At 40.7% G+C, this 18,621-nt stretch overlaps 1 protein-coding gene across 5 annotated transcripts in view; it reads right to left on the bottom strand.

Moving 5' to 3' along the window:
* Positions 1-18,621, bottom strand: part of AP3B1 (adaptor related protein complex 3 subunit beta 1) — a 171,193-nt gene that overhangs the window by 93,677 nt on the left and 58,895 nt on the right. For all 5 annotated transcript variants that reach the window (XM_061376830.1, XM_061376831.1, XM_061376832.1 and 2 more), the window contains 3 exons: positions 5,109-5,270; positions 2,883-2,980; positions 75-129 (listed from right to left, as the gene is read on the bottom strand). In XM_061376830.1, coding sequence (XP_061232814.1) covers positions 75-129; positions 2,883-2,980; positions 5,109-5,270 — 315 coding nt within the window. The remainder of the gene's footprint in view (positions 1-74; positions 130-2,882; positions 2,981-5,108; positions 5,271-18,621) is intronic.

The following is an 18,621-nucleotide window of genomic DNA, read 5'->3' as shown; positions in this document are numbered from 1 at the left end:
AAACAGACATAATTTAAGTAGCTTGCCTGTGTTTCACATAAAACATGATTTAGAAAACTCTAAGTAGGTTGTACCTTTCTCTGAATTGACATAGTGGCAATATTTTGCAGAACTATATACTGCACCTCCCTAGAATTTGAAAAGAAAAACAAGAGTTATTTTGCAAAATTACAAATACATAGAATAATGCAACATAGCAAAGAAAGTCCATAGAATCATAGAACAGTTTGGGTTGGAAGGGATCTTAAAAATCATCTAGCTTCAGCCCCCACCTTGCTATGGACAGAGAAACCTTCCACTGGACCAGGTTGTTCAGAGCCCTGTTCAACAAGGCCTTGAACACTTTCAGGAACAGGGCATCCACAGCTTCTCTGGGCAGCCTGTTCCAGTGTCAGTATGAAGGAAAAAAATCACTGCCACTAGTGCAATGCTTCTTGTAAGCCTTGGTCGTTGTTTAAACCAAATTTTTTTCAAACCTCGTCATTCTGGCTTCTCCAGAAGTAGCTCACAAAACCCTTACATTTTATCTACCATCCTGAAACTTAAGTATTTCAGGTTGACATAGCTAAGAACAAAAACATATGGGCTTTACCTGCAGCGGGGGAATGACTGCGTCACTTACAAATACAGCTAATCCTTGCACAACCAGCAAGAATTGCTATGACTTTTTTTAGTCTTCAAAAATTTCCTAATAATTCTCAAAAAGGGAGAGTATATCCAGTTACTTAAGACTACATAATGACATAATACACATCTATCAAAAAGTAGTACTTCAACGTAATAAACTTTGAGAGAAGCAGACTACAGAAATAAGCAATATTCTAAACACAAAACCATGAAATACGTTTGGAGAATATTCTCATTATTAATGAGTTAGTTGAAAAGCTGCAGCAGGAGTCAGCAAAAAAAGAAATCTGGGCAGTACACTAAAGCTTTTAAACTACAGAGTTTCTGCCACCAATTGCTTAAAAACTACATAATAATTTAAAAGCAATTTTTGTGAACGAGTGCTCAAATTCTTTCATGATGCAAATCACATTCTAATACAGAAATCATCACATCCATTATCTCCTCTTATTCAAAACTGTTTAACAGCCCTCTGGTAATTACAGCTGTTGCTTACAAAAGAAAAGTCATAATAGAGAAATACTTAGTATCTTTTAAACCTATTTTTAGGTAATTCTTACATAGGTACATGGAAATAGTCAGCTGTACATGAACAACTAAGTCTGGAAATTGCTATGAAATGCTCTTCCAGGCACTGTCACCCTAACTAGATTATAGCTTATTTGACATTAATTCAAAGGCCATAGGCACGTAACTTCAAGGGCAAACAGCAAAAGCTTATTTCAAAATGGGCCTAACAGCAAAAGCGTTTCACACAGACTGGTAACAGAGAACAGACAATCCATTCAGCACAGGAAAATCAGAAGACTAACATCATATTAGGCATTAGTTGAGATACAGGAAAGATGTGACCTCTCTTTTGATGAAATCTCAGTATAAATGAGCAATAAACAATATGTAAAAATAATCCTTTCAACCTATATGAGTTTAGTTCTATACATTACCTGTGCATACTCAAAACTGCTTTAACCATTTTACTTATCTTTGTATAAACTGAATGGAAGCATACTGTACTACAAAACCAAACACAAATATAACAGTGGATTGTTTTCACCTGAAATAAAAACATGAAAGCTCTACCAAGCCCCATTTTACTTCTTTACTAACTTTTAAATGATTGAGACATTAGCCATAGGTGAACTGCAAAAGTTTAGGGAGTAAGATGAGCTGTATGGTGACCAGGCTTACAAAAGTTAAAGTCCAACTAAGATGAGTAATCTTGTCAGACACAACAAATATGGTTTTGGTGGGGGTTTTTTTGTTGTTGTTGTTAGGGGTGTTTGTTTGGTTTTTTTGCTCTTCCTTTCTTTTTGTTCTGTTTTCAGTTTTTAGTCTGCCTGATGTGGCCAACTTTAAAAAATAAGTAATTTTTGCAGCAAAGTTCTACCAAAAATGCCATGCTTAGTTAGAAAGTTGTTCTGAAAATATCTTAATATTGTGCCTCCTATTACCACTTCAAGGCTTTTCAAACAGGTACATGAAGTTCAGAATCTAAAAGCTGAGCAAAAAAACCCCACCAGTTTTACAAAGCAAATTTTGGCATAATACACCAAAACTATCAAATACAAAGAAAAAAAGTATTATCAATCTTATGAAACGTATGACCAGTGAAAACCTTCATAGGAAAGTAGACAATTTCACACTGAAGATGATAGTCAAAATTAGATGCCCTGAATGTAATATAAACTTGCTCTTTAAAAACAGTCTGGGGATTAAAGAAACAAAGGGGATCCAACAGCATCAAGTGGTACTCTAAAAAAAAAAAAAAAAAAAAAGAAAGAAAAAGTTTCATAGTTTCTCTGTCAAAAAGCCTTCAATATAAAGTGCAGGAAAAAAAAACAAACCCACATATGAAGGTTTCTTCAGTGCGTAGCAAGACAATAAGGTACTCCAATGTCATTAAAATTCTACTAATTTCCAGCAATAAAGAAATCAAGAAACTAAGCAAACTAGTTAGTACTGCCTCTATCTGTACGCTAACTAGGCAGCCAGGATTCTTATCAGAATGAAAGTCCTAACTAACAACAGTTAATATCAGTGATCATTCAATAACACAATACTGAATGAACACTGGGTATCATACAGAAAATGACGGAATTAATGATCATTTGTTGAGTAAAAATTAGTATTACAAGACAATTTTAAAATGAAACTAACAGTGCAATAGTTACATTCTTATAACCACACCTAAGCAGTATGTACAAAAAACTCACAAAAAAGTAGACATGGCAGTGTAAAGTATGGACCGGACCTACCTATTACTATGAAGTAAACGCACCAATGACTTAGAAACAATACCAGCTTCAGATTTTGGTGCTAAATGCCAATAGAGCTGTGAAACTGCCATTACCACCTAAAAGAACATTCAGAACAGCATGTTATCTTCAAATCATAGTACATACCTATCACATTTTCTTCAGATCTGCAGAGGTACCAATTCACTTTTCAGAAAGCAAAATGCATACCCACTTTCTTTGAAATCAACAAAGCAGTTTGGAGAAAAACATCGGAAGAAAGATTATTTCTAAAACCAGAGCTAATTAAGTATCTCTCATTCTTCCCAGTATTTGTATACAGAAGAAAGAGGAAGAAGAAAAAAAATTACAAATTGTAAACATATAGATATCACCCTTACTAAGTCAGTATTGCTAACATCATCTGCACAAATTAATTACGAAATACTGTTTAAAACTTCTGCAAATTTTATCCTCTTATCTTTATTTAAAAAAAGGTACAATATTACCTATTACTTAGTTTCCACATCAAACCTTCCATTCCATTATCCTACTACACAATTTATAATACAACAGCTGCTTTAACTGGCAACTTCTAAAGTCTCAAATCCAACAGAAAGCTAAAACTACAAGGTTGTATGCCAACATCCTTGCTAGCAAAAACCAGAAGACTGGACTATATGTAACATAAAAACCATAATGTTTTTTTTCCTTTTCAAGTTTTCTCATATGGAAAAGACAAGTGATGATCTTTATGCTAGTAAGCTATGTCACAGCCTTCCCTACAATATTGTCATGGTCAACTTTCTGTTCGAAACAAAACAAAACAAATCATTGAAAGGCGACTCCAGGTAAAGCTGTCATTACAAAACTTGGCTTGGTATCTTGGTACTTTCTTAGCACCATTGAAACAAAAATTATTATTAAACATTAAAAAGTCATTAAAACATCACAAAAGAGTTAACAACTGGAAGATTTTTAGCAATATACTAGAGGTATCTTATTACTGACAAAAATCTAAGATCAAAGAGAAAGCTATTAACTGCTGGCAAATTGTGTAAATGGTACAAAAACTGGTGTAATAGCACTTCAGAGCACCATGATTTCATTTGACGAACTACACTTAACATCTCAGTTAACTTTAATATCAGAAAGTTAAAGATCATAAATGTGAGAATCAATACCATATTTAACAGATATAAAGAAAATAATTTATGGAATGTGCAAGATAGCAACTGAACCTGTTCTCAGTGCAGTTTGATGGCAAACATACCTAACATAGTTGTTCTTTGCATGAGATGAGGAAATATTACATAGATGTTGAATTGTGTTTTTAGCAAAAACTGTGCTCTAACAGAATTACTGTTGTAAAACAGCACTCAATTTGTTTCCGAAGTCTTGGCAGACTACAAGTGGTTTTGAAAAGAGTCAGACATAAGTCAGAATCCAGTAATATGTTCCAGGGGAGAAACAAAAACTTTACCTGTTCAGCTTATCAATAATACATTAGGAGGTGACTTAATCATGATGCAGTAATAGTTTTTGCAATGATATGAATATTCATTATCACTGGAAGTCTTTTCCTGAAGACACCTAGTCTTGTTTAACAGGATAAATTGAGGTTAGAAATGAAGTTCTGTGATCTGAGGAATGTCACAACGATTCACCACCAGCATGGCTTTCTCCAGTTTTAAAAATTAGCCTGCCTCTGAAAATATCATGGAAATACTGTACAGCAGATCCCACTCATGATGTCATATCTATCTTGGAACCCTGCCAAAACACCAACACTAAGCTGGCTTGGACTGACAAAGAATTTAGGCATATAATTGAAAATGCGAGACTCAAGGAAAAGCACAACTCAATGAATCAATAACAAATATGATTTTCTTTGCAAATCTGTACCACCAAAACAGTTAGTTTGTGCCATCATAGATGCTTAGAACTTAAGGGTTAAAAGCTAATTATTGCACAGTCATCACATACTACATAAGTTGGACTCAATGTTTCCATGTTTTCCCTAATGCTTTGTTTGTCCTTAATATTTGGAGCATGTATCATTCAGTTCAGATGTTTTACTAAGAAGCTACATTAATTACAAAAAAAAGAATCACTGTACTTCTGTTAAGTTACTGAAAAGTATTATCACCGTTTTTAAAGAGATGTAGATTTTACTTTTCAACCTTTTAAATTTTCTAAAGTATACTTAGCAGTGTCATATTTTAATCAAAAAGGAATTTATCCTACAGCAGCATTTCGGCTTTGAAGCAAGGGTTTTGTATTTCGTAACAGCAGCCTGTGATCTGGGTCCATAGAATAGGTGTCTTTCACTTTCTCATCCTTTTCTTTCTGTTCTTCGTCAGACTCATAGAAATTATTTGCATTATATTCTTCTACCACCTCAACAACCTAAAAAACACAAAATGACAAAAACATACACAGAATATTGAATCAACTGGTTTTATTCATTAACGAAGTAACACACAACATCACAATTGCATACAAGATTTATACCCATTTTTAAAAATAGCTACCAGCTCTTCTACCTCAGTTTGCTCAAAGCATTAAATGTACCAACACAAAAAACAGCTTAACAATATATGGAAATTTTCCATAAAATAAGATGACCTGGTAAATGAAATATCTTCATTAATATTGTATAAACTAGATTAAGTATGTATATTGAGCTCTTATAGACATAAAGCCTATGATTTGAAATCGGTATTTACGAAAACAGTTATTTAAAATTCCCTCTTTTTTGAAAACTTAATACACACCATGTGCGTTCTTCCCTCTCTTTCAATATATAAATTATCTGTGAAAATATCAAATCTCAAAAGAAGGGACAGTGTTTTTTTTCTTAAGAAATTATGTGGGAAAAAGGTTAGGTATCTTGAGAATGGTCTTCCCTGATGAAGTACAAATCCTCAAGCTGTTTAAGTGTAGTTATGAATTACGAGCATAATGTCACTTAATAAATCAAGCACAAGACACTGAAAGGATTCATTAAAATCTGAGATACGAGCAAATTAGGCCTTTCTTTTACTCCAGAAGCCTACATAAAAGGATGTAAAGAAATAGAAAGGAATATATTTGATTATGTAAATACAAATTAAAATAAGCTCATGATTTCTGATGTGGATCAAACAAATTGATAAATAATAGATTCAGAGCATTTCATTATGCTTGCATTTAATTAGCATTAAAAATCCACAAACCTTAAAAAAAATAAGATGGAAACCATACAGATTAGATCAAACCCAAATGTCAAATCCCAGCAGCTCTGCTCTGGACTATCAATAATGAGTAGACAACACTGCACAACTTTTCTTAAAAAATAAGCTACTGACTTCTGCAACTTGCCATATCCAAGCTTATGTCTTTGGTCTCCTAAGTGCTCACTTTGTCACCAACGCACCTAACTAAAACAGCATGACTGTGGCTAGCTGGTTACTCCCACTTGAATGGGCTGGCTCATACCGAACACCAGCTGTGCCAATAGCTCTGACTATCTTTCTCTCAAGTCTCTGTACAACTATTTTAAGGAATATCCAACTCTACACGATGGTTTAAAGAGCATTATCAGTTAGAATCTGTAGTCATAAGGACCTACTAAGACAAAGAGAATATGTATATGTAATACGGCAAGAATTGCACATTACCATGGAAAGGAAAGGAAAGTATATGTAAAAGACTCAGATAATGAAAGACAAAAACCTGCAGACTTTTTGGTGTGCAAGAACTGTTGTTTCAAATTCTATTAATCATCACAGACATGGGAAGCAGTCACCAGAAAATGTGAAATCACTCCATCATTCACAACCCCTTAAGCCTCAGCTTCAACAGCTGACAATACTCACTGTCAAAAAGAGACAACTGTACATCATAAAATCATTTAAGCTGGAAAGGATCCTTAAGGCCATCAAGTCTAACTGTTAAGCGAGCACTAGCAAGTCTACCTGTAAACCATGTCCCTAAGTGCAGATCTTTTAAATACCTCCATGGATGGTGACTCAACCATTTCCGTGGGCAGCCTGTTCCAATGCTTGACAGCCCTTTTGGTGAAGAAATTTTTCCTAACATCCAATTGAAACCTCCCCTGCCACAACCTAAGGCCATTTCCTCTTGTCCTATCACTTACTACTCACCTCATTAGAACTCCACTTCATGGAGCTGTAGAAAGCAATAAGGTCTCCCATCAGCCTCCTTTACTCCAGGCTAAACCACCCCAATTCCCTCAGCCACTCCTTATCAGACTTGTGCTTCAGACCCTTCATCAGATTTGTTGCTCATCTTCAGATATATTCCAGCTCCTCAATGTCTGTCTTGTAGTGACGGGCCCAGAAATGAACACAGGATTTGAGGTGCAGCCTCATCAGTGCCCATTACAGGGGGATGATCACTGCCCTGGCCCTGCTGGCCACACTATTGCTGATACAGGCCAGGATGCCGTTGGCCTTCTTGGCTACCTGGCCACAAGCTGGATCATGTTCAGCTCTGTCAATCAGCACCCCCAGGTCCTTTTCCATGAGCAGCTTTCCAGCCACTCTTCTCCAAGCCTGGAATGCTGCATGGGGTTGTTGTAGCCTTGTTGTGCAGGACCCGGCACTTTGCCTTGTTGAACCTCAATACCACTGGCCACAGCCCATCAGTGAAGGCTGTTCAGATTCCTCTGAAGAGACTTCTTGCCCTAGAACAGATCAACACTCCCACCCAGGTTGGTGTGATCTGCAAACTTGCTGAAGGTGCACTTGATCCTCTCATCCAGACCTTTGATAAAGACAACAGAACTTGAAGCAGTACCGAGCCCTGGGGGAACACTACTTGTGATGAGCTGCCAACTGGATTCAAGCCCATTCACCAGCAGTCTTTGGGCCTGGCCACACAGCCAGTTTTTTACCCAGTGAATAGTACACCTGTCCAAGCCATGAGCAGCCAATTTCTCTAGTGTAATGCTGTGGGCAATGCTGTCAAAGGCTTTACTAAAGTCCAGGTAAGCAACATCGACAGCTCTTCTCTCATCCACTGAGTAGGTCATTTTGTCACAGAAGGAAACCAGGTTAGTCAAGCAGTCCTGTACATACCACATAATGGTACTCAAGATGATCTGCTCTATAAGTTTCCCCAGCACCAAGGTCACACTGACAGATCTGTAGTTCCCCTTCTGGCTCTCCCTGAATTAGTGTCACATTCGCCAACCTCCAGTCAACCGGGACCTCCGTGCTTAGCCAGGACTTCCGATAAACAATGGAAAGTAGCTTGATGAGCACTTCTGCCAGCTCCCCCGGTACCATTAGGCGGACCCCTTCTTACCCCATAAACTTCTGTGTGTCTAAGTAGTGGAAGAGGTCGTTAAACATTTCCCCTTGGATTACGGGGGCTTCATTATGCTCTCCATCCCTGTCTTCCAGCTCAGGGTGCTGCATACCAAGAAAAAATTGGTCTTCCTACTGGTCTTCCTAAGACTGAGAAAAGAAGGTATTAAGTACCTCAGCCTTTTACTTTTTCTTTATCACTGTTTTGCTCTACATCTTTTGCCCTTCAGGACTTTCTTTCAAGAGACTCTTGTCAACCAGCCCATAAACAGACCCAAGTCTGCCCTTTGGAAGTCCAAGGTAGCAGTTTTTTTGACCCCCATCCTGCTTCTTCCAAGAACGGAGAACTCTGTTATTTCTTGTCACTGCACCCAAGATAGCCTCCAACAATCATGTGTCCAGTAGGGCACCTTTCCTCCTTAGCTCCCTCATCAGCTGTGTGAGACAAAGGGGCACAAAATCACAAAATGGAATATAGAAACCTTTAGATTTAGTTTTAAGTAATGTTAAGTTTGATGGCTTTGTAACAGTAGCAATGGAAAATTACTGAGGTGCATGATACATAGAAAAAAAGAGTAGAGTACAGCTAGAGAACATACTGAGAATTCTCACAAGATAAATCGTTATAGTTGGCATCGTTTTAAGAAAAACAGTCTAGAAGAACAGGACACAGGGATAAGGAGTATCTGGGAACCGCAGGTGTCCAGGATGGGCTACAGTTAAACTAACTGATAAGTAGGAGGATAGAAGGATTATTATGTCTCTGGTGCTAACGAACCAATTAAGCTGGTATGAGCATCTACTGTGCGTGATTCAAAGGCTGCCAGAAGTGATGAAGATTGTTGGAAGAAGTAAACAACCCTCAGAGACTACCACCACAATTCCGTACGCATTCAGGGAACTCTCTGGAAAATGATGTAATCCATACGTAGTCTCATGAATATGTATGTATGACCAGGGACTATATAAGGATGGCTTGTGTAGCAATAAGGGGACACACGTTAGGAGGAGCTATTCCCCGTGTCTCCCGGTGACACAATAAAGAATACCTGCTTGTCAGCTTGAAAACTTTTGTTGGCAACTTTGTTCCTGGAGTTTTCCCCAAATCAATTGTCAGGAAGGTAACTGCCACACATTCCAGGAACCTCCTGGACTGGCTGTGCTCCACTGTATTGTATGTCCAGCAGACATCTGGTAAGTTGGAGCTCCCTATGAGAACAAGGGCTAGCGACTGAGAGACTTCTGCTGGCTGCTTATCATAGAATCGTAGAACACTTAGGGTTGGAAAGGACCTCAAGATCATCAAGTTCCAGCCCCCCTGCCATGGGCAGGGACACCTTGATCCAAACCATATCACCCAAGGCCTCGCCCAACCTGGCCTTGAACACTGCCAGGGATGGAGCATTCACAACCTCCTTGGGCAACCCATTTCAGTGCCTCACCACCCTAACAGGAAACAATTGCCTCCTTATATTCAATCTAAACTTCCTCTGTTTAAGTTTGAACCCATTACCTCTTGTCCTATCACTACAATCCCTAATGAAGAGTCCCTCCTCAGCATTCCTATAGGCCCCCTTCAGATACTGGAAAGCTGCTATGAGGTCTCCAAGCAGCCTTCTCCAGACGGAACAGCCCCAACTTTCCCAGCCTGTCTTCATATGAGAGGTGCTCCAGTCCCCTGATCATTCTCGTAGCCCTCCTCTGGACTTGTTCCAACAGATCCATGTCCTTTTTATGTTGAGGACACCAGAACTGCACACAATACTCCAAGTGAGGTCTTACGAGAGCAGAATAGAGGGGCAGGATCACTTCCTTCGACCTGCTGGTCACGCTCCTTTTGATGCAGCCCAGAATACGGTTGGCTTTCTGGGCTGCAAGCGCACACTGCAGCTGACTCATTTTCATCTTCTAATCGACCAGCACCCCCAAGTCCTTCTCCGCAGGGCTCCTCTGAATCTCTCCTCTGCCCAGCCTGTAGCTGTGCCTGGGATTGCTCCGACCCAGGTGCAGGACCTTGCACTTGTCATAGTTAAACTTCATGAGGTTGACATCAGCCCACCTCACAAGTGTGTCAAGGTTCCCCTGGATGGCATTCCTTCCCTCCAGTGTATCAGCCGAACCACACAGCTTGGTGTCATTGGCAAACTTGCTGAGAGTGCACTCAATCCCACTGTCCATGTCAATGACAAAGATGTTGAACAAGACCGGTCCCAACACCGATCCCTGAGGGACACCACTCGTTAATGGTCTCCAGCTGGACATTGAGACGTTAACCACAACTCTTTCTGTGCAGCCATCCAGCCAGTTCTTTATCTACGGAGTGGTCCGTGTATCAAATTGATGTCTCTCCAATTTAGAGACAAGGATGTTGAGTGGGACAGCGTTGAACACTTTGCACAAGTCCAGGTGGATGACATCAGCTGCTCTACCCCTGTCCATCAGTTCTGTAGCCCCATCATAGAAGGCCACCAGACTGGTCAGGCAGGATTTCCCCTTAGTGAAACCATGCTGGCTGTCACCAAGCACCTTGTTGATTTTCACGTGCTTTAGCATGCCTTCCAGGAGAATCTGCTCCATGATTTTGCCAGGCACAGAGGTGAGACTGACCGGTCTGTAATTACCCGGGTCATCCATTTTCCACCTCTTGAAAATGGGGGTTATATTTCCCGTTTTCCAGTCGTCGGGAACTTCACCTGACTGCCATGATTTTCAAATATGATGGACAGTAGGTTAGCAACTTCATTCATCAGCTCCTTCAGGACCTGCGGATGGATTTCATCAGGACCCATGGACTTGTGCACGTTCAGATTTTTAAGATGGTCTCGAACCAATTCCTCTCCTACGGTGCGCCCAAGGTCTTCATTCTCACAGTCCCTGCATCTGCCTTCCAAGATTTGGGTGGTGCAGTCAGAGCCTTTGCCAGTTAAGAATGAGGCAAAGAAGTCACTCAGAACCTCAGTCTTCTCCAAATCCTGTGTAGGTAGTTCACCCGAGAGCTTCCTGAGGGGGCCAACATTCTCCCTAATCTGTTTTTTATTTGCTATGTACCTGTAGAATCCCTTCCTGCTATCCTTAACATCTCTAGCCAAGTGTAATTCGAACTGGGCCTTAGCTTTCCTAACCTGGTCCCTAGCTTCCCAGACAACATCCCTGTACTCTTCCCAGGCCACCTGTCCTTGCTTCCACCTTTTATGTGCCTCTTTTTTCCTTTGAATTTTCCTCAGGAGCTCCTTATCCATCCAAGGAGGTCTCCTGGCCCTCCTGCTGCATTTCCTTCTAGTTGGGATGCAACACTCCTAAGCTTGTAGAAGGTGATCCTTGAATATCAACCAAGAGTCTTGAGCCCCTCTGCCCTCTAGCGCTATATCCTATGGAACCTTACTAAGCAGGTTCCTGAAGAGGCCAAAGTCTGCTCTCTTGAAGTCTAGGGCAGTGAGCTTGCTGCACACTCTTCTCACTGTCCTGAGGATCTCAAATTCAACCACCTCGTGGTCGCTGCATCCAAGGCTGCCCTGGAGTGCCACATTTCCAACAAGCCCTTCCCTGTTGGTGAGCACAAGGTCAAGCATGGCACCTCTGCTTGTCGGTTCCTCTATTACTTGTAGAAGTAAGTTGTCTTCCACGCAATCAAGGAACCTCGTGCATTGCTTGTGCCGGGCCGTACCGTCATTCCAACAGATGTCAGGGTGGTTGAAGTCACCCATGAGAATGAGGGCCTGTGAGCGTGAGGCTTTTCATATCTGCCTATAGAATGCTTCATCCACAGATTCCTCTTGATCAGGCGGTCTATAACAGATCCCCTCAGTAATGTCTCCCATCACTGTTTTCCCTTTAACCCTGACCCACAAGCTCTCCGTTAACTGCTCACCTCTCCCCTGACAGAGTTCCATACTCTCCAGCCTATCCCTAACATAAATAGCAACTCCCCCTCCCCACCTGCCAGGCCTGTCTTTTCTAAAGAGTCTGTAACCTACCATTCCAACACTCCAGTCATAGGAGCCATCCCACCATGTTTCCGTAGTGCCTATAATATCATACCCCCGTAGACGAGCACACATCTCTTAATTCCTCTTGTTTGTTCCCCATGCTATGGGCATTTGTATAGAGGCATCTGAGCCGAGATCCAAGTGAAGCCGGCTCATTGGCTGGAGCAGCCGGAATATCTCTGCATTGCTCCGAGCATTTATTATAGGTGCTGGCAACTGACTGGGAGTGTTGGGATGGAATGATGCCCCCCTCCCCCAACACATCTAGTTTAAAGCCTCCTTGACCAGTCTGGCAAGCCTCCTACCAAAACTGCTCTTCCCCTTCTGTATGACCAGATCCACTAGTCCCCATAGACCTGGCCTACAAACTTGGTCCCGTGCTCAAGACACCCAAACCCCTGACTGTGACACCACCCTTTTAACCATTTATTAACCTGGCTAATCCTCCTAGCTTTTTTTAGGTCCTCCCCTGTATCCTGGAGAATTGACAAGAAGACTATCTCGGCTCTAGAACCCCTAACCACCTCTCCCAGGTCTCTGCAGTCCTTCTTTATGTTCCCCAGGCTACTACTATCTGTACCCCTAGCACCCACATGTATCACCAGAAGTGGGTAATAATCCACGGGACTTAGTAGAGCTTGCAGCCTCTCTGCCACATCCCTGATCTGTGCCCCTGGTAGGCAACACACCTGCCTTGAGACTGAGTCAGGCCGACAGACGAGTGCCTCTGTCCCTTTCAAAGTAGGATCCCCTACTACTATGACTCACCGCTTTTTCCTGGCAACACCAGTAGAGAAGTTCTTTACCAGTGCATCAGCCGGCTGTTTCTGGCGCAAGTGCTTTTCCTCATGAGCCCCCTGCAGGACAGCAAAGTGGTTCTGTGTTGGGGCAACAGGTTTAGGAGGAAGTCCCTTGCTTTTAATTGTCCTTTTCCTCCTGTTTTTGTTGGGTTTTTTTGTCACCAATTCCCAGCTTCGAGTGTTAACAACCTCCTTCTTTCCTCCCTGAGCTGCAGGGGAAGCTTGAGGACTCTGCACAGTTTGGGCAGGGAGCAAGCATTCCTGCTTCCTCTCAGCTACCCTGACATCTTGTAGCCTATTAATAGCTTGCTGCAGCTCAACCACCTGCTGCAGGAGGACCTCCACCACGGAGCACCAAGTGCAGCCCTGCCCATTGTGCACCTTTCCCTCACCAGACCAGTGCAGGCACTCTCTACACTCCGACCTCTGTGCTGCAGCCCCCCCTCTCATTGGCTCTGTCTGGGTGCCTACGCTGGCCACCGCCAGGGCAGCCAGAGCAGAGCTCCCAGACCGGGCCCTGTTAATATTGTGAGTGCTCACCATCCCACTCTCCTGCCCGCCCAAACTGCCTCGACCTGCTTCGGTCGCTCGCACTCCCTGGGGCAGTTTTTACCCACTCAGGGCTGGTGCCACTCCTCCTGGCTCTGCCCCCTGTGAGTCAGCTGATCGCGTCAGCTGAGCTGCCGGCTCCTGGGCAGGTCCTGTCGAGGACTTGAGGCTCCCTCGATGGCTCTTGCCCCTCTGAGTTGAGGCTCCTGGACGCTGATGTCCCCCCACTCCGGTATTCAAGTCATCCTCTCTTGAGCTACTCACCTCAGCAATTGACTGGCAACCGTAGAATAGAATATTTCACCTGCCCCCTCAATATCTCATCTGTCTCTTCAGATTTCTTCATAAGTCTGCATTTACTCAAGTAACCAGGAATGTTTTGGTATGTGCCAAGTTACTTTTTGAATCATAGAAGGGCTTGGGTTGGAAAGGAGCTCAAAGATCATTTAGTTCCAACCCCCCTTCCACCATCTGGGACACCTTCCACTAGACCACTAGCTAACTTCTGCTATCACAGATAAGCCTTACTGCTTGATAGCACAGAGTACCAGTATTGTGTTAAGTAGTTTGGGGCCTGAGCAGAAAACAGAACTCTTTAAGCCAACTAAGGCATAATAAATTACATCTAAAAACTCACACCACCAAGCAAAAACCTCATCTCAGAAACCTAGCTGAATTGCTCCTCTGTCCCCTGATAAACTCTGTAGTGTAAGACTGAAGCCTGTACAAAAGGAACAGACTGGGGACAACTACTAACTGTCCTCTGAAGCGGCACACAGCTAGTTTCAAAGTGGCAAGCACCATTGAAGCCTCTTGGTATTACAACAAAGGGGGAAAGTGTTGTGCAGAGATCTTAGCAAGAGCCTCCACAATGCTAGTTGAGGGTAAGAGTAACAACCTGAACAGCATGACCCTTATACTAGGTCTACATCTTGGACTCCAACCAGGAAAGACTATGAATGGGATATAACAGAGAATATTTTTAACTGCCAGCACTGGACTGAACACAAGACTCTTGTCTTTGGGAGATCAAAGACTTCCTGTTTTAACTATTAATGTTGAATCAACAGCTGCATGCTTCCGCAGATCATACCTGCACACTTATTTTCCAGTCCTCCGAATTTATACTGTACCTACACTAAACTGTAAGAAACACTTCTTCATATGTCCTTGGAGAAATGCCATATACAGGTGGGACTCAGATTTTACTTTCCTAGATTTCTAATTAAAAGTTCATGCTGATGATAACTAGTACATATTAGCAGGTCTATGAGAAAGAAATCCCAGTATCTTAATCCTTTTTGGCAGAGGAGAGACAACATTAGCGGTCAGGGAGTAGATTCACATGTCTTCATGCTTTCTCTTGTCCTTTCAATCACTTTAGATGCAGTTTCACAATTGATTTAAGACTAAGCATGAAATTAAAAAGTTTTTTTGTTTTGTTCTGATTTTTTAAAAGTATGTTTTATTTTCCACTGGGATCATTAAAATGATCTGGCTCATTCTGTGGCCGTAGGATAACTAGACCTGCTGAATTTTCAAAACAGCAGGTGGTATAGGAAGAACAGAACAGAGGCATTCCCATTCAGTAGCAGTCTTCAGCTAAACTGCATTAAGTACACTCACCAGTCTGTAGTAGCATGTGATTTAATTGTGCAGTTAACAGCTTTTCTAAATTGCAAAATCACTAAAAAGTTCAGAACCCTGGGAGAATGAAGTGATTAAAAACTGTGACCGCTAGCATTCCAGGCTAGGAACTGCAAATGGACCTTCTGCAATTTATTCAATCCAGAAGAGAAGTGAGTATTTTAATGTGAAAGAACATACGTAATTCTGTTTTACGTTATTCCAGACACACAGTTTAGGGAAGTCTTCATAAAGTATTAACAGCTTAAATGAAGAAACTGCTGGGTAACAAGTTCCATTAGCCTGTTTTTAAAGTCACTTAGTATATGAGCTAACATTTAACTGAGATCTTGCTGGAAATTACATTTAATATGGCATTAAAATTGGGAATATGACTTCCCTTTAGGGTAAAGCACATTATGTGAATTCTACAATTACCTCCAAACAGACCTTCACAGATCCACAAACTCTGACTGAAGTAAAATTTCACTGAAATCCAAAGTATGAACACATACTATTTGCTGACTCTATCAGCCTTTACTCCATCATCTATTCAAAAGTGATTCAAGTATTTGTATTCCTAGGTTAGTCATAACTGATTTGAAAGCTACAGACTTCAGTTTTGCTCCTCAGATTTGTAAGAGAAAACAGCTTTTTTTGAGTTCTGCGGCAGGACCTTTGGCAGATAAAATTTTTTGCTATCTTCCACAGCCCTTTCTCCTAAGAACTGTTCTCAAAAGAGTTCTGAATAAGTAAAGTTTTGAAGGTAAAGAGAGTTTTGAGACTATTCACTAGTTGGTGAATCTCACTGCAATACCAAAACCACCTTAGCCAACCAAGATCAGCAGTCCTGCAAGTGCTGCATCATGAACAGTATCCTTGGAAAAGAGAAATGGTAGAAAATATATAGAACATTTCCTAATTCAAGGATTAATGATGTATCTAAGATAAGACTAAAATTTTCATGTTGTGTGTGAAGATGCATACCTACATCCATCAACATGCTTCACAGGTGGGTTTCAGAACGCTAGAATAGACATATCTTTGGTCTATCAGAGCAACCCAAAAGTTACCCTCAAGACTGCTCAAAATGCCAAGGAGATGAGCTGTGACAAGCTTCTGACAGATGAGCAGACCTCAACCAATCACATGTTAATAACCCCATGCTGGCAGAAGCACCCATCCTTTCCACAATAGAAAATCTTTGAGTAAGATACAAGTACATTAGCATAGGTAAAGCTTCTCATGAAGAACTGCTAGTGGTCTAGACAAAAAAGGCACAATCTCACACGGTAAAAATATCTGAGGGATGAAAGTGTAACCAACATAATCTGCAGCCTGACTTAAGAATGGCCTTAGAAAGCACAAAACCAAATTTGCCACAAAGATCTTCAGGTATGAAACAAATGATAGTAAGTTCTAACTCTTGTCTTATTAAGCCAAAAGGAGTCGAAGAGTCAAAAAATAACAGGACAAGATCATCCACTCAGTAAATAATGGCTTCAAAGTGTACTCATCTCTTTCTCGGGTAGGCTGCTGTTGTAACCACCTGTGTAATAATGACTCGCGCTACTGAACGGACTAATGGGACCTAGGAATAATCTGATGAGATGCTCTGATGGGCATGGGAATTGTTATGGGATTATTTCAAGTACTTAATTATCTAATGCCATTTTATACTCCCTCAAATATCAGAAATATCTGCCTGGGTCTGGCAGATCCTGATGGATGGAGCCTACAAGAGATCTGTGACAAATGAAGACTAGGCAGGGTATCTTGTGGCATTTAGAACAACATTATACCCCCAAATAAATTATATCCCAGTTTCTCTAAAGGTTAAGAGCTTCAGATACTTCCCCTTCTGTAGCATAAAATTAACACAGGAAATCGTCAAACTCTCTTTCTATTAAAAAAAATATTATTGAAATCTTTTATTGTTACATTGAAAGAAAACAAGTTTCCAGCACTTTACAAACTTCTGCTGATGCTCTTGTTTACTGATGCATTGGAAAGGAATGGGCTGGAGATTACAAAACAGGTGAGAAACAACCAGATGGCAGTACCAGGATGCATGTTACAGTAATAGTTACAAACTATAACTACTCCTGAATGGACAGAAAGCAGGAGGTGACTTTGTCACCAGGCCAGAACAGCATGCTCTGTGTGATCTCAGACGAGTTGCATTCATACCCCTCAGGAACAAAGATAGTTAAAAATGAATGAGAATTTTAGAAACTCATTTTCTCCATTCAACTATATATAGAAAATAAAAAGATTCTGGTAATGAAGCAGAAGTCTGGGATATGACCTGTATTCTACCAGGAAAGAATCTGTAAATTTTCTGAAGAAATATGCAGTCATAAGACCAGAAGGCATATGTCCACTACTCCCTCCTAAATTACATCAAAATAAACTGAAAGCTTTCAGTCCAAAAGTCAGCAAAAATACTGAAAAAAATGCAATGATTAGGTAAGTGGCATATAAAAAACAACATATAGCTAATGTTATTAAAATATTTACACAAAATCATCCACTACCAAGCATCATGTTCTATTACTCCACCAGGGACCAGACCTATTGCTCTTGCACAAACCAGAAAGTACACACATATTTTCAGATAAGTGAATCATAAAGGAATTAAGAACCAATAAAGATCGCAAGATTATCATGATATTACTCTGATATGTTTGAATGTTATAATTTTTACTTCAATTGTAACCAGTCTATTCATTACCATTGGGATACACGGATCAGAAAGAAAACCCGAGGTATTGGCTGGATTTGTAGAACTATGCAGATCTGCAGCCAGTGAAACAGACTTGTACTCCTACAGTGCACTCCTTATTTTTCAGATTACATCTCTATTGAAATGAGTCTGCTGGAATTATGCCGGAAATATAATAAATTAATACATTTATATAAAACATATTATGTAATTCCAATAAATTAAAATGGAAAATGGTACTTTATTTTTAAGTTTTAGATAAAAGCTACCATGTTATGCTCACATGAGATTCCTTGCTCACAACTGCATTCATGGGTTTTTAAATTTTATTTATCTAAAGAGATACACATGCTTTCAGCTAGCAGAAAATGAAGTGGGTATTAGTGGGAAAGGTAGTTGTGACAAACTTAAGAAATATTTGGGTCACACTGAAATACATTTTCCTATTCTAACCATCAGTCTTTAACTTTCATATTGGGCTAATAGTCACATGATGTTGAAAACCAATCTGTTTTTCAGATGCAAACATCTGCCAGGAAGTGATCCAACCTGAAAAAGGGTTCACAGTGTGAATGCCATTGAAATTTCTTACCAGATGTCAATGGCCAACAGTCTCAACCATCTATTACTACAAAAAAGCCAAGAGACAAGAGAAATAGGCAGGCTGAGAATGCACGATCTAAAAATACAGCAAACAAATGGGGTAGGAAGTTTTTAAAGAATGAAACTCCTTCCTTTTTTTCTCCCTTCACTGTGTTG

Source organism: Neopsephotus bourkii, unplaced genomic scaffold, assembly GCF_033783945.1.
Source record: "Neopsephotus bourkii isolate Nb327-2 ecotype Australia unplaced genomic scaffold, CSIRO-AGI_Nbou_v1 NB_1740, whole genome shotgun sequence".
Classification (NCBI taxonomy): Eukaryota; Metazoa; Chordata; class Aves; order Psittaciformes; family Psittacidae; genus Neopsephotus; species Neopsephotus bourkii.
This window is presented reverse-complemented; position numbering and strand designations above follow the sequence as displayed.